The sequence below is a fragment of the Eubalaena glacialis genome, chromosome 17 (genome assembly GCF_028564815.1).
Source record: "Eubalaena glacialis isolate mEubGla1 chromosome 17, mEubGla1.1.hap2.+ XY, whole genome shotgun sequence".
In the NCBI taxonomy this organism is placed as follows: Eukaryota; Metazoa; Chordata; class Mammalia; order Artiodactyla; family Balaenidae; genus Eubalaena; species Eubalaena glacialis.
The window spans coordinates 14,098,002-14,115,217 of NC_083732.1; the positions used below are offsets into that span (position 1 = coordinate 14,098,002).

Sequence of the window (17,216 nt, forward strand, 5' to 3'; positions counted from 1 at the left end):
GAGTTTGATGATGAGTGAAGAAAACTAGTAGAACACTTGGCAATGAATACTTTATTCTGCCATGTTCAGCTCTAGGAATTTCAGGGACTATGAGTTGATTAGATACCATTTGTGATTAAATGTTCATAGGAGATGGGATCAAACCTGGGTGACAGACACTTCCGTGCTTTCATGTACTTAGTAATATGTCCATTATTTTAAAAAAATGTGTCTGTCTATCTACCTATGATTAGAAAAAAAACTTATGTTTGTTATAGAAAAGTCAGAGAGTACAGGTTTTTCTAAAGGAAGACATTTTCTTAGAATCATATTATCCATAAATGACCATTGTTATTTTTTTGAAATTCAGTGCTAGTTGATTTTTCAAAGTATTGACACACGTACATACAATCACGTATTTATAAAATGGGAACATGATTAATGATCTGGGGGGGTTTTTTGAAAAAAATTAACAAGATATTATGGATATACTTGGAAAACATTAGCTTTTTGTCTGCAAATCATTGATGGTCTCGTGTTCCTGTATTAGATTTCCATGATTTGTTTAACTAATTAATTAATCGAGAGAATGTATATAAAGTGCTTAGCATAATGTCTTAATGTACTATGATTATATCAATATTACTATTTAAAATTGAAGTCTATTATTTTAATAGTAATAAGCAACTTCATTAATTTGAAGATAAATGAAGGTTACCACTTCAGAAACAAAAAGGTTTATTTTAACTACTTATGAAAATATTCTAAGTATATATGGTATAGTATTCTTCCCTACCTTAATATATATTTTCAGCAATAGCTGGGTCCATCATTTATCTTAAGAGTTAAAGTGCAGTGTAATGGGCTAGATTCTGCAGTGTCATCAAGGTAGAGGCTTTAGCTTCTACCCACAGCTTACCAAGGGGTCTGAAGGAGTGAGAGTGACTCATTAAAGTTAGTAATTTAGGAAGACTTTGAGATACAGGGCAGCAAATAACCATGACAATGTCTTCTCTCTAAACCTAATTATGATCTATTAGTCACCCTTTATCCAACTCTATCTAGGATGAGGCTTATCTAGTTGCCTACCTCTGGACAATTTGAGGGCATTTAAAAGGAAAAGGACAGACTGGAAAGGACGAAGGCAGTAGTATTCCAAAGCAATCATTAGTAAACTAAAGGCCCTCTCCATGGCCCCTTGCCCCCTCATTTAACCCGGCAAATACTTTTCACTGATCATAGACATTTCAAGTTAGAGGACTTTGAAGTCATCAGCTTCAATACTGAAAAGAAAGGGGCGGATCCTCAGTCCTAGAATTAATTGCTAGATGAGCAGGGTTGGAACCTGGGTCTTTTGACCCTTCCCTCCGTGTTTGCTGCACAGTGTCTGAAACCCGATACTTCCCGTCCAGGTTCAAGCCTCTCTTTCACCATTTGCCTGCTAATTGTGTTCCTTCAACAAACTCATCCATAAAAAATGGGGATAATAAGAGTGCCTATGTCACAGAGGTGCTAAGAACATTAAACAAATCTAGGTTTGCTGGGACGAAGTGAGAGAGTGGCATGGACATATATACACTACCAAATGTAAAATAGATGGCTAGTGGGAAGCAGCCGCATAGCACAGGGAGATCAGCTCGGTGCTTTGTGACCACCTAGAGGGGTGGGATAGGGAGGGTGGGAGGGAGATGCAAGAGGGAGGAGATATGGGGATATATGTATACGTATAGCTGATTCACTTTGTTATACAGAAGAAACTAACACACCAATGTAAAGCAATTATATTCCAATAAAGATGTTAAAAAAATAAATAAATAAATAAAAATAAATAAAATGTATTGGGCACCTATGAGGTGCTGGGTACATTATGAAAGGTAGCATTAAATAAGAAGAAAAAAAAAAAGAAGAACCTATTCATGTGTTCTGCACGTAGTATGTATTCCAGTGATGTTATCTGTGATGCTTATCCTCTCATTTTATTTTTTTTTCACTGCTTCTTTCAAGAGCACATTTTACATTTTATTTCAAAACTGTTTTGAGGATGGAGTACTCAATTTTTTCCTTTTTATTTTTAGTTTGTCTGAAGTATTATAACCTTTCCTTTCATATGTCCTTATTCTAACATATGATTCCTATAAATCATTTTCATATTTTCTTATAATAGCTACTTATAATTTATGTAGTATCCTGTTTGGGGGGAAAAAGGCAAAAATACGACGGGTAAATACAACAGAATTTTTCTTTTGAACCTAGCTGTATTTTACACTTGATAACATCAAGGAATTTTTCAGAAGGCTTTGTAGCAGATAATTTAGTGCACTTATTTTCCTACAGGAAATGAGCATTCCTCTTGTATAAATTTAATTCTTCTTTTAATCGTATAGTGGTCCCAGCAGGGGAACATGTTTTCCAAAGGTCGTTTTATGAAGAGAGCGTAGTATTATGAACAAAATGCATCTCACGGTGCTCTGTATAAATTTTGTTAAGAAAAAATATCATCATCTTCTTGAAGATTAGAGTAAGATCAACCTTGCTTAGCAATATAAGAAAGATAGAAGACCTTACTCAGAAAGAGTTTTGAGAGTTCACTATGAATTTTTCACAGTCCAAAAGCAACAATAATTCACCATGGCCAGAAAGCTCCAAGTTATTTCAGCAAAAGTGAACTCTCATTCGTAACATAGAGAAGCATGAGCTACCTCTATTTTTGGTTTCATGCTCAGAAGATGTATTTATTCCCTTTTCTTTTCCTCAGTCAGTTCTATCTTCCATCTTCCAGTGTACCTTTGACACACAGTAGTGCCAAGGTGATGTTCAAAGGAAGCAGATACAGCCTTATCCATCAAAGTGTTTAATTAAGGATACAGGATGAATTAGTTCCGTGACCTCTGTGCCACCAATATACAGATCACTTCATAGTGTGTCACCTAATTTATAATAACATTTTCAGGCTCCCTTAGAACAGACAGTTTGCATTTCTATCACGGAATGCCTGAATGCCTGCCAGGGTTATATTTTAAATTGCGGGGCCAGCCTCTGCGTTCAGCCCTAAGGGCAGTGTATGGCTTTCTCAAGTTTTCTAGATGCGGTGTTGCTCTTTCATAGACTGCAAATAAGTGCTGTTGTACCTAACTTCTGATTCTGTCTAATGTGCCCTTGAAGTGCTGCCAACTTTTATTTCATGATTAATTCATCATCTTTCGGAAAACACTTTTGTTTCTGGGGCATCAAGGGCCATCCATCAAAATTTATTGGGTTGTATTCATTTGTCTTTGCTCTCTCTGGCAATTTATTTAAACTCATTTTTATTGTTATGATGTTCCGTCTTGTCTCGTGTTCTCTGCTTTTCATTGTTGCTTTCTGATTTCTGCCTTCCTTCCGTGGAGTAGATCGTTTATTACTACCAGTGGGACATCCCTCCCTGGTTTGCCATGACGGCTGTCTCAAGGTCTCCATCTCTTCATCTTCTTTTCCATGTGGATTCATTAAAAATACAGCTTTTCTTATTCTCGTTTACCTTTTGGTGTGTTATCCTTTTAAAATTCCACTGAATAAACACAGAAGTTAATCATACTTGTTAAATTCTTTTGATATTGTGTTTGACAGATCTGTTCTTTAAAACCAGCTCTTTGTTGTTGCTTTTTGCTGAAGTTCCCAACAGGTAGAAACGTGTGAACCCTGTGTTTCTTTTATATTAATTTTAATGATGAGATTTCGCAGCGTACTGATGCCTTCTTTGTCAGAGTAAACTAAGGAGAGAAGCTTCCATTTTACTAAATAGTTACATAGTTCACAGCAGGGCAGTTTACCAAAGCTTTCTCTTTTCATCTCCACTGACACCCTGCAAAGTAATGTTGACATCATCAGCTTTCCGTGGAAACTGGCTCAGTTAAGGAGTTCATCCAAGTTATCCAACTATGAAGTGACTAAATCAAGATTCAAAGCGAGGTTTGTCTGACCCCAGTGCCTGTTCCTTGTTCAGGATGTTCTACACAACGACTGTGTTCCGTGGAGGAGCTCAGGGTGACATGCCTGCTCTGGGCCCCTGGAAGGGTGCCCACCATGCTTGTCCAGCCCAGTGTCTTTCACACGGGAGACTATGATACGCATTTACTGAAGGACTGAATAAAGGTGTGGACAACTACTGTTTCAACCAACTGTGGCGTTTTAAAATCATCTTACCTTATTTTTGATTGGCTTTAGGACAGTGAAAATCCCAGATTCAGCGGAGGGACTTGGCTTCCAGATCCGAGGATATGGCCCTTCGGTGGTGCATGCAGTGGGAAGAGGTGAGAAATCCATCCTGTGTGGTGACCAGCTCGCCAGCAGGTTTGGATACTCCTTGCTGAACAACAGTATGTTTAAAAGTACACAATCATGTTGCTGTGAATTTTCGCACTGGTATTTCTACTGTATTAGCTCTATGGTAGTATATTCCTAAAGCAATATTTTCAAAAAAACTCTTCAAATTGTAAGACATATTTATCATTGTTAAAAATTCATAAGAGAATGATGCTTCCCAATCTCACTTTTCTGCATGCTTTAGTTTAATCAAAGGATATAATGACTTTAAGGTTTTGTATTTTTCTCTGACAGCAAATTATTATATTTTTGTCAGCAATTGAAAGATGTGAGTGTTTGGGCTTAAGAATGATCTGTTTGCTTTACATAATGTCTGTTGCTATATGATTACTTTATTACTTTATTCTCATAAGCCGTGCATTTTATAAAGCATAAAATGCATCTTAAATTAAATAATTTATGTGACCCAAAACTTATGTTTATATTTTATTCTCTTTTTGTTTGATAGGTAAATCAGCCTTTGATATCTCTTGTTAACATATGTACTTTTAAATTTTATGCTAACACTAATGTGATTTAAGGGAATAACTGTTAGATCCCACGTTGCTGACCATAGTAAGTAAATTGCTGCTGTAGCAAGAAGGATCCCTCTAAGCATACGAAGCCATGTGTTTATCTTAACAAGAGACATACATGCTTTTCATTACTAAGATATGTGAACTGCAGAGCATCTTATCATGATCACTCCAATATTAGACTGGAAAATTTTGAGAGGACATTGCTATCAGAATCAAATTAATCAAGAATATACTAACTAGACCCCTATTAGATTATAAAATTGCTTTCATTAGTATATGTATGATAAAAATTAATCTTATTTCAAAACTTGTCTTTTCACTCAGAATTTTAAAACACATAGATTAATAGACATTTAAAATGTTTCCAGTAACTCATTAAAATTATAAAACTAAAATGGGATTCATTGCATACCGAAATGGGATATTTGATACATCAAATATCTCCTTCATTTTCACTAAACCAAAAAGGAGCCAGTCACATTATTGATACTATGAAATAGCTGAAAACCTAAGTGAATCGAACTGTGTCTGTTTCCCTATTACAGTATCTTTTAAAGAACAGGGTTGTATTTTGGGAACTTAGTCATAGGATAGGGCCAATTCTGGTTACTATGCTTTTTGCTTCTGAAGAGTAAAAGAAAGACTCATGTGCTTTTCCTTTCCAGTGTATATTAAATATGGTATTAGCCTGTGGTTTCCTTTTGCACTGTAATTTTGCCGTAAGAAAAAGAAACTTCTTTCCCATTTTTCTTCTTCAGCCCTTTCCCATGGTCACACACTAGAGCATATCAATAATTGGACTTTCACCTGTGGAATCTACAATTCTAATATGCCAATTTCTGATTACAGTCTCTTTTTTGGGTCTCTTATCTGGTTGCTTAAAATTTGGTTGGTTCTTCAATAAAAAATGGTAAACAAGATTCCATTGGGACCTCCAATCTCGGGATCCTTCTCCTTTTCTCCTGGTTGATTATATCCCTCAAAGTGCCACGTCCTTCCTTAGCCAGCTTTATCCCCATGGTGGGTCACTTCCATCACTCTTGTCAGCATTGTTAGGGTCCTCTCATCCCTTTCTCTCAGGTGCATACAGGGTCCTCTTGTGCTTATCCCTCAGGTGCATCCAGGCCACCTTATTTCAGCTTTGGATAAAACTAACTACATTCTTTGCTTTTTCTCCTGAGCAGGTAGGAAAAAACTATCATGGATATGGAATTAGTATCATCCCAATTCACTGTCTTGTCTTTTACTGAGCCCCTGTTACTATTCAGCAGTCTTTTTATGTGTCTGATCAGCTGTCTCTTTTTCTGTTCATTATTGCCTCCTCTCCCCCATGGTGACTTCCTTTTTCACCTCACAGACATATTCAGGCTCCCAGGTATGAAGCCCTCCAAGTCCCACACCCTTTTTTTGCACACGTTGTTTTGGCTGTTTTACCATCACCAATTTTTCTCCTAGTCTAGAGGAAGAGGCTTTCCATTTTCCTCTCTTGAGTTCAAGGTTAATATCTCTACAGATATTCTGGAGCCCACCCCTTCAGATACCTCCTCTGGGGTATTACACTGTCAGATATTCCCTTTCCAGAATTTTCAACCTTTCTCTTTACTGGATTACTATAGTAGAGGCTATAAACATGCTCAATTATTTCTCATTGAAATAAACAAAGAAACAAAACTGTCTTCAACTGAACAGCAAATACAAAACCTTCCCTCTTCCTTATTTTCCTCTCTAGATCCTTGCTACACAGAGTGTGGTTCACAGACCTACAACGTTGGCATCACCTGGCAGCTGGTTAGAAATGCAGAATCTCAGGCCCCATCTAAGACTTACTGAATCAGAGTCTGTATTTTAACAAGATCCCCAGGTGATCTGTATGCATGTCAAAGATTGAGACCCTCCGCTCTAGAGTAATGCTCTCAGAACTTATTTTTGTCATGCCAAACTTCCTGAAATGCTGGTCTTTATTTTGGCTGGCGCTTCCTCACTTCCTATTTGAATTTTAGCCCAGTGCTATAGATATCTCCTCCCACCTCCTACCCACATCTCCAAGAGTAACCCATGTCTTAATAAGAGTAATCATGGACTTAACTGGAAAATCCAATGGACATTGAGAGTTCTTGTCTTAATTGAATATTCTGTTGCATTTGTTTAAACTGACTGCTCCCGTTGGCCTAAAACGTTCATTATCTTGATTTCTGAGATGGTGCTTTTCAGATTTTTCTCCTACCCCTCCTCTGCCAACTCTTCATCTAGTGACCCCTGAACAGTTGGCACTCTCTTCTCTTCTTTGCTTTCTTGCTCTCCATAAACAATCATATTGATCCTCCTTGCTGGGGATTTCTAAATCTCTTTCTCCCGCCCAGACCTCTTGAGTTCTATAGCCTAGATCTAATTGTTTATTAAACATCTCCACCTAAATGCCCCTTTGGCACCTTAAGAAACCCAGTATTATCCCCAACTGAACTTTTTATCTATTCTCTGAAGCTGCTTTACCTTCTGTATTCTCTCGTTATTTAAATAACTCCATCTACTCAGCCACTGAGTCCGAAGGCACAGGAGTGATCCTGAGTGCAGGCTAGAGCCTTTCCGTCAACTCCATCATCAAACATCAAATACTTGATCTCGTTCTCCCCTTTATAACTAACGCTACCTTAATTCCATCCTGGGAATTTGCAGTGGATGCTTGCTGTGATTTTGATTTTTGACTTAAACTCCGATGATCCATCCTCTGTTTGCGTAGGCAGGGGTTGGGGGCGATCTGCTTAAAATTCTTAAATGTTTTTCCTCTTGCTTGTATAGTAAGGTTTACACTCAGGACTTCACGCAAAGCGCACAGAGACTTCACAGCCTGCCTCTGCTTTGCTCTCCAGTCTCTCTCACCCACGTTCATTCTAAGCTCACACTGACTGCTCCTATGGTCCCAAATGTCCAGGTTATTCTTGACTCCGTGCCTTTTTTCAGGCTCTTTTTTTTCTTCTTCTTTTTTTAAAAAAAATTTTATTGGCGTATAGTTGATTTACAGTGTTGTGTTAGCTTCAGGTGTACAGCACAGTGAATCACTTATACATACATCCACTCTTTTTTAGATTCTTTTCCCATAGAGGCCATTACAGAGGATTGAGTAGAGTTCCCTGGGCTATAGAGTCCCCTGTCCTTATTAGCTATCTATTTCATATATCGTAGTATGTATATGTCATTCCCAGTCTCCCAGGGTATCCCTCCTCCCCACCACCCCCTGGTAACCATAAGTTTGTTTTCTACATCTGTCACTCTATTTCTGTTTTGTAGATAAGTTCATTTGTACCCTTTTTTTTAGATTCTAGGCTGTTCTTTCTGCTGCGATTGTCCCTCCCTCCCTCAAGACTCAGCTAAATCCAGAAAAACCACTTAATATTTCTGGGAGTGAACTTTAGTGAGAAGAAATGTATACTCTCTTCTTGAATATAAATTATGTTCTTTAAGATGTTTAATAATTCCTTCGTGGGAGAAATTGCTTACAAATAAAGGCTCTTCTAACATACTTATGATAAGTTTTATAATCATTGATGTTAATTATGTACATTGTATTTAGCAACGGTGCTTTGTAAATGTTGATTTGCTCAGAATATCAAATAGTAATGATTGGAAGGTTCTGAAAATCTTAACTCACTGGTTAGGATATGCCACTATATCTCTGCAAATAAATGATGGACAGTTGATGTTTTCTGATTAATTTTATTCTCCACAAATTGTCTGGTTCCTGACCCTTTGTACATATCCTGAACTCTTATTTTTCTTAGCAAATCCAGTCCACTCCTAGTTGCTAATTGACTTGATATTTTTCCTTAAGAATTTCTTTTAATTGTTGGCATTTTAAAAATGAAAGTGAATACTGTTTAAATATTTAGAGATTTTTGTAGACTAAAGGAAGGTAAAAAGGCCTGTATTTCTGGCTTTCTCATTGTGACATTATATATGCATATTTAGAAAATTAGATCGATTAGACATTTGAAAGGGAAAATAACTGATTAGCATTATAAAGGTCTCTTCACAATATCTCTTCAAACTAATTCTTCAGGGGGTGGGAAGATATTTGTTCAACACAGTTTGAATGGCCAGTTAAAAAGCAGGGAATTTTTGAGAGGGCATTGCTGTCAGAGCCAGATTCATCAAGAACATGCTAGCTAGATGTTTATCATATTTTAAAATTGCTTTCCTTACGGTATATGAGATAAAAATGAATCATATTCCTAAAATTAGTTTTTGGCAGTTTTCTCATTTGTATTTAAAGGAACTGTGGCCGCAGCCGCTGGTCTTCACCCTGGACAGTGTATCATCAAAGTAAATGGAATCAATGTCAGCAAAGAGACACACGCCAGTGTTATTGCCCATGTCACGGCCTGCAGGAAGTACAGGAGACCAACGAAGGTAAACTACCCTTGGCTGGTGTAGCTGTAATCACAAACTTGCACAGAAGGCCCTGGGGACAGCATGGGATAGTGCCAGGGCTGTTTGTGGTTTCCACTGCCAAGTTCACGTTTAAGTGCAGCACTTTCAATCTCATAATGCTTGTTTTATCTGCATAATTAGTTATAATCGATTCTGCTTAAATGTCCACATTTTGCTGCTACAGTATTATCATCAGTTTAAAAAGTGCTCCTGGGCTATTTTCATTTTCATTGTGAGGAGTTTTCAAATAGCTAACTGTTTATCAAATTGAAATCCAAAGGTCTGACCTGTTTTCTTGACTCTTGTGATTGCCTTAGAATCTATAATGGTCAGCATGTACCTCCATCTGTATATATGAATTATAAATGCTTACACTGTTTATTATAAAACTTCTGTGAAAAAGAAAAAATTGTGGGTTTTATAGGGTCTGTGATTGACTGTTGGATATATTTTTATTTAGGTAGCTGGATTTAGCTTTTAAAAGAAAATACCAATATGTGCTTGCCGTTACTTAAAATTTTAAGCACTGTCCTCTGATCCAAAGTTTAAGTGCTATACAAAAATAAAATTAGAATCCTAATTGACAAGTAAAGCTTATTATCTCATGAGATACAAGGGAGTGTTGGATTATAAGAGAAAATTCTCTCAAATTAATTAACTGAGTGCAAAAGGAATTTTAAAGGACAGACTTTCTATTTTTTTCTGTCATGCTTGGTGAAGTACTCTTTTCTAGATTTGAGCATATGACTTTGTGTCCAAAACAGAAAGATGAGTGGCTATTTTCTCCTAGGCCAGGACTGACATCCTGCAAAATACTGAGCCCACAAGAAAATAGCTGATCAATTTTGCTTACTAATAAGGTCAAACGAGCACAGCAGATTGGAATTCACACGTAGATGCCTAGGTTATTTGGGTTGACAGTAGTTTAATAAATATTTATTGAACTGTATTAGTAAATGAAGTTTTAAAAAGATGCTAAAATGATCAAATTTTTCCCCTTCTATCAAAATTTTAAAAAGTAGCCAAATTGATTTGAGTTTCATTTCTTTTCATTCCCCTGTCTCCCTTGTTGGAGAGGTGTTGATCAGTGCAATAATTAAGAAAAGCAGTAAATGGACAGAAAAATTCACTAAGTGAATAACGTGCTCTATCGGGTATCGACTGCCACAAAACAGACTGTCCCAAAACTTAGTGACTTAGAACAACAGTGATTAATTGTTTCTCTTGGTTCTCCGGGTTGACTGGGTGTTGGTTCCTGTGAGGGCTTCGTCTTGATGTGGCTTTGTTCTGCTGGGAACTGACTGGTGCTGGGGTTCCCCTCCTGATGGCCTCTCACTCCAGAGCCCCTCCACCTGGCCTTCCTTTCCATTCCTTAGCAGAATTCTCCTTTCTGCCTGGTGTCTGGGTTTCAAGAGGGGATATTACAGGCAGTCAACTCTTTACATCATGCTTGCTACTGCTATCCCTTTGAAGAGGCAGATCACGTGACCAAGCCCAGGATGAGTGTGGGAAGGAGCTACACAAAGGTGTGGACTCTGGGGGATGTGGTTACTTGGAGGCCACAACAGGTCACCAAGGTGTACTTGAATGATTAAATGTTAACTAGCATTTTAATGATGGATAGCAATATAATAATCAAACACAATTGTGAAGTTAATACTAGAGAAAAATGGATAGTACAAATTATATCACACTTCATTCATGCAACTCAGCTTATCATCTTACCTAGGAAAAGTAGAAACATTAAAGTGGTAATGCAACCCTGAAAGCATTACTTGGTAGCCATTTCATCTCTCTCATTTATCTAAATAAGACAGGAACTGCTACTTCAATGAAAATATAGGATGATTTATGACATGGAAGGATTAAAAGATAGTTATATCAATTGGGAACCCCATGAGATGAAAGGTGTTCTTCCAATTTTCTTATTGGTTTGATTCACAAAAACCATTAAATGTGTTGAAACATATGTGACTGTTAGGAGAGCATTTAAATCATTTGTACAATTATAGACCATTGCTTCTTCAGAAAAGTGTCTATCTAACATTTATTTAAAAATGTAATTTATAATTCATTTTGAGACAGACGAGTCATTTAAGACATTTGGGAAATACATCTTATTTAAAAGCCTATTATCTATCTTTGGAAGAAAAAATCTCAAGCTTAAAAATGTCAGTTTGTTGAAAAATATATATTTTTTTAGTTTTATCATCCTATCAGATTCTCACTGACTTAGTAATCTTTTTTTTAAATTTATTTGTTTTTATTTATTTATTTTTGGCTGCGTTGGGTCTTCGTTGCTGTGCGCAGGCTTTCTCTAGTTGCGGCGAGCGGGGGCTACTCTTCGTTGTGGTGCGCAGACTTCTCATTGCGGTGGCTTCTCTTGTTGCGGAGCATGGGCTGTAGGCGCACGGGCTTCAGTAGTTGTGGCTCGCGGGCTCTAGAGCACAGGCTCAGTAGTTGTGGCTCACGGGCTTAGTTGCTCTGTGGCATGTGGGATCTTCCTGGACCAGGGCTCGAACCCACGTCCCCTGCCTTGGCAGGCGGATTCTTAACCACTGCCCCACCAGGGAAGTCCCTGTTGAAAAATAATGCCACCAACTTTCTATTAGTTTCTGACATTGATTTTCCTTCTCTTTCAAATGTTATTGTATTTTATTGTATTTAAACTAGAAGAGTAAGTAAGATTGTCAACTCTCCTTTTGAAGCAGGTTTATGAAATGGATATGCATTTCAGGAAGCACTAATACCTCTGAGGTTTCTTTCTCCCCCTCATTTCCAGCAAGATTCCATTCAATGGGTTTATAACAGCATTGAGAGCGCTCAGGAAGACCTTCAGAAGTCTAACTCCAAACCCCCAGGAGATGAAGCAGGGGATGCTTTTGACTGTAAAGTAGAAGGTGGGTTCCTCCTTTTGCTCCTCATTGCCCTATAGTATGCTTTGTCCATGTGCCATTGCCGAGTCCCAGTTATTGAAAACCTTATATGTTCAAGCCACTTCTTAGTCATCTCAAATAGATGTCACGTCAAATCCCTAAGTCATAATTGCTGGTGACTAACATAGAATAGCTATGACACTTTCTTAGGTACTTTATTAAATGTTTTATGTGGATTATCGCATCAAGTCATCAAAAACGAAAATCTATTAAAGGTGTGATTATCATCATTCTCATTTTATGGGAGAAGAAATAGAGACCCATATACGTGAATGGACATGCCCAAGAGATGCAGAATCTCAGCCCCACCCCAGATCTACTGAATGAGAATCTCCATTTTAACAAGGTCTTATCTTATCTGTATGTACATTACAATTTGAGAAGCCCTAGTTTAGAAGGTCCATAGTTCCTTTGAAAATACATTTCTTTTCCTTTTCTTTTAAATAGAAATATAGTTGATTTACAATGTTGTGTAAGTTTCAGGTGTACAGCAAAGTGATTGTTATACGTATATATATATATTCTTTTTCAGAGTTTTTTCCATTCTAGGTTATTATAAGATATTGAATATAGTTCCCTGTGCTATACAGTAGGTCCTTGTTTTGAAAATACTTTCTTGATTCAATAACTTTTACTGTATATTACAGTAATGAAGGAGGCAAACTAATAATGTGAGTATGAGGGGGAGAGAGATCTTTTGATATGGACTCATACCATTTCTGTTTTCTCAGTGAAGCAAACCTGCAGGTCACTCTATTCAGTGGCGAAGGGTGAAGGGACTGAGGCAACTACATTTACGTTTGCCTTTAACAAATACCTTGAAATATCATTATAAACTTTTTCATGGAAGTCCTTGAATCCTCTCCTACATTTTCTTGGTATCTTTCCGCTTATACTATTGGTGGATGTCTCTGGACATTTTTATTGTACTGTTAGGTTCTTCCAAACCAGCATAGCTGGAAAATTTGCTATGCACACTGAATCATATGGGGGTACTTAGGAAAAGCTGTTTTCCCTCCATTCCTGGAAGGCCACTTGGGAGGAGCTGCCCGGATCATGAACGACATCAGAAATATTTCAATCTCATTGGAGCAGCAAAGCTGTAGTGATAAATCAGCTCTCTTATTTATTTAAACCAGGACAAATCTCAGGACCTTATCTTGAGGCTTTTATTCCTCATTTATAGTTAGTTTTTGCTAATCATCATTGGTGCCACAGTGAAAGGTAGAATGGGTTAGTGAGATGCTCTGGAAATTGATTTGTAGCTATTCTTGGACTTAATTATTTTAAAGAAAACCGTTTTTCTGCTTTTGCCTATTTTTTTTAATAAATTTATTTATTTTATTTATTTATTTTTGGCTGCGTTGGGTCTTTGTTGCTGCGCGGGCTTTCTCTAGTTGAGGAGAGCAGGGGCTACTCTTCATTGCGGTGCGTGGGCTTCTCATTGCAGTGGCTTCTCTTGTTGCGGAGCACAGGCTCTAGGTGCGTGGGCTTCAGTAGTTGTGACACGTGGCTTCAGTAGTTGTGACACGTGGGCTCAGTAGTTGTGGCTCACGGGCTCCAGAGTGCAGTCTCAGTAGTTGTGGCGCACGGGCTTAGTTGCTCCGCGGCATGTGGGATCTTCCCGGACCAGGGCTCGAACCCATGTCCTCTGCATTGGCAGGTCGATTCTTAACCACTGCACCAACAGGGAAGCCCTGCTTTTGCCTGTTTTATATTTACTGTTTCTGCTATTCTAGGGCTTAATTGTGTTAAGTAAACTAATATTCTGTTTTCGCTTATTTAATATTTACTGTTAGATTCCTCAGCAGTTTCTTGCTTGAGACTTTAGGTGTTTTTTCCCCTAGCTGACTGATTGTTGGCCAAAAACCTATAGGAATACATTCCAGATGGAAATTTTATTACAGTGAACAATGACACATTTTCGCAATGAGTCAGCTTCAGAAGATGCTGTTTGGGAAAATTCAGGCGCTCTCTGCTTAAAAAAATAATTATTCCATCTCCTTTCTGCTTCTTCAATATGGTTTTCTGTATTTTTTCTGCTTTGAGAAAATATTCATCCAATGTTTGAGGCAGTTTTAGGAACCCTGACTTTAAGTTATGCATGCTTTTAATGAAAAAATTATATGTTTAATGTTGATATAGGTGTAAATAGGCATACATATGGTCCATAGATCAAAATGGGTATGCAAAGATAAGACTAGTCATGTTAGAGTGGTAAGATTTGGATTGGTCAATCATGTATTTTTTTAAATGTTCTTATTTTAAAAAATGTTAACAAGAATAGACGCTTCATTTAGCACAGCAGATTTAGTCACCCTTTAAAGAACTCTTTAAAAATTATTCAAAGAGACTCAAATTATTTGAAGAGACTAACAAACCCCTCCTGAATTTGCTGAATTAAAATTGTCTTTATTCCAGAGGTAATTGACAAGTTCAACACCATGGCCATCATCGACGGGAAGAAGGAGCACGTGAGTCTGACGGTGGATAACGTCCACCTAGAGTATGGCGTCGTGTACGAGTATGACAGCACCGCTGGGATCAAGTGCAATGTGGTGGAGAAGATGATCGAGCCCAAAGGTTTCTTCAGCCTCACTGCCAAGGTACGAGCGATCCCTGCAAAGGAAGGGATTTTGTTCTCAGTTAAGCAACAGAAACCCTCCCTCACCCCCACTTTAAAAAATGTAAATAGCTGTATATGTTTCAGCTGTCCACTCATTCAAGTTCCTTTTCTTGTTCTTTTTTCCCCCATTACTCAGTTTATGTACAGTCTTTTTTTTTTTTTTTTTAATTGATCTCTTGGAGCACAGTGTCATGTTAGATGGGACGCTTGCCCAGGCGAGCATTAGTTGATTTGGCAAAGGTGTCGTTGCATTTAGTAAGTTTACTACGTCTGTTAATTCAGTATCATGAATACGTTTCAGATGGTTTTCATGACAGGTGGTGCTTTCCTAAATGTACATAACCCTGTGAAGAATATTTGAAGTCGTAAAATGCATTCAAATTCTGCAGGGCTCATGTTTATTTCATAAAATTGCTCGAAGCTTAGAGATCAGTTTATGAATAGATCTTCAGGTATTTATACAATTCTTAGATGCAAAGGATCTTGTACTTAGTCCTTAGACTACAGCAGAACAGGAAGGGAGAAAGGGGGTCTTCATCCCAATGGATAAAACATATGCTAAGTTAAGAGGCGACCCTGTGTTTGCTTTTCATGATCCTTCCACAAGGTAAATCGATCAGACTCCTGTTGGACCCTCCACAGGTTGAAGCTTTAGTGTTCCATCTGCTTTTTTATAGCTTTGCCGCCTTTATTTCTTCATCTTCATGTTTTGAATGTGTGTAGTTGAGATAGATCTGGCATTAATAACATGTATTTTTTTATTTTAGTGGAAGAAAAATAATATAAAAATCCAAATGCACTATTTCAAAAATAATTATTTTATGTTTTTGTTTTATATTCTGAAAGTTAACTTTTGAAAAAATCCCATCATTCTGATGGCATTGTACCGCTATATGTACCTACTGATAGAGAATCTATATTTTCAAAATGCAACCCCTTCCCAGCTACATTATACTATTAAGAGGATCCATGGAAGAGTTTGGGATCAGGTTATTGTAATTATTTTATCTCATTTTCTAGCTATTTCAAATTGGCAAGATTACATGGATTATTTTATATATGACAACTGTACAGCTTAGTCTGCACATATTTCTATTTTACACATGAAGAAAAATCAAAGAAATTAAGAAATTTAACCAAGATCACACTGCTAATGATAAAGTAAGCTCTAATTTCTAGACTAGTGATTAATCAGAAAACTCACACTCTATATTCTGCAAGACAGGGAAATGGAGGTGGTGAAGGAGTTCAAATAAAAACAGCATCTATAGGTTGTCTCACACAATATTATAAAACTGTCAGGTAAGGGCGTAATCAGTCCTTGTGATCTTTGAACAATCGTGAATGCTACATATAAATAATAAACATAATTAATTCTCAGTTCATGGGAAATTCTCAGTGATTCATGGTGTACACACACACACACACACACGCACGCTGCCTTATAATTGATTAAAACAGCCAAAAGGATTTACTAGTTGAATATGTCATATGGATGCTTTTATCTAATGCTTTTATCAGACGGAGTTCAGACACTGAAAGCAACATTGCTTTTTACTTTATCAAGAGAAAGTCTCATTTATTCATTCCTTCAGCAAACATTTGTTAAATGCACTCTCTGTACCAGGCTCTCAGTAGCAAGCAAGGATATGGTTTTCCTTAGTTTTTGTTGTTGTACTACCAAACTGAGAAAAAAAAATGTTCTGAGTAACTCTAAAATATGGGCAGTGTGTTCCCCCATCAGAGTGTACTGATTTATCCAGCAGGGAGTCTTTGAAGTCCCCTCACCTCCCTCAGGCAGCCTTTTATAGCCAGCAGAAGGGAAAACAGGAGATGCCAGACACACAAGTCCATCACTTCACTGCCAGGGTTTATTGAACATACAAATCCCAGGCAGCTAAAAGAAGCACACTGGGGAAAGTCACCCTGTGCTGTGGAATTGTGAAAATTTTATTTGGCTGATTTTGAAGGTTTTTTTTTCTTGTTCTATTTTGTGTGTGTGTGTATGTGTGTCTACAGATTCTTGAAGCCCTGGCTAAAAGCGATGATCATTTTGTACAAAACTGCACCAGCCTTAACTCTTTGAACGAAGTGATTCCTACTGACCTTCAGAGTAAATTCAGTGCTGTTTGCAATGAAAAAATTGAGCGCATATGTCAGAGAATATCCAGTTATAAAAAGGTAAAAGCTCTATGTATGTATTTTACAAGTAATTATTATTTAAATTATTATTTTAATGTCAAATTTAATTCAATTCTTGATGTTTTTCATTACTTATTTATGTACCACTTTATTGAAATAGTGATAACATTTATGTAACATTTTAGGGTTTTTTGAATGCCTTTACATCCTTTGCCTCATTTGATCTTT

At 37.3% G+C, this 17,216-nt stretch overlaps 1 protein-coding gene across 4 annotated transcripts in view; it reads left to right on the forward strand.

Moving 5' to 3' along the window:
• PREX2 (phosphatidylinositol-3,4,5-trisphosphate dependent Rac exchange factor 2) overlaps positions 1-17,216 on the forward strand; it is a 397,196-nt gene that overhangs the window by 241,972 nt on the left and 138,008 nt on the right. For all 4 annotated transcript variants that reach the window (XM_061172148.1, XM_061172146.1, XM_061172145.1 and 1 more), the window contains exons 19-23: positions 4,183-4,268; positions 9,127-9,263; positions 12,067-12,184; positions 14,642-14,826; positions 16,866-17,027. In XM_061172148.1, the coding sequence (XP_061028131.1) occupies positions 4,183-4,268; positions 9,127-9,263; positions 12,067-12,184; positions 14,642-14,826; positions 16,866-17,027 (688 nt within the window). The remainder of the gene's footprint in view (positions 1-4,182; positions 4,269-9,126; positions 9,264-12,066; positions 12,185-14,641; positions 14,827-16,865; positions 17,028-17,216) is intronic.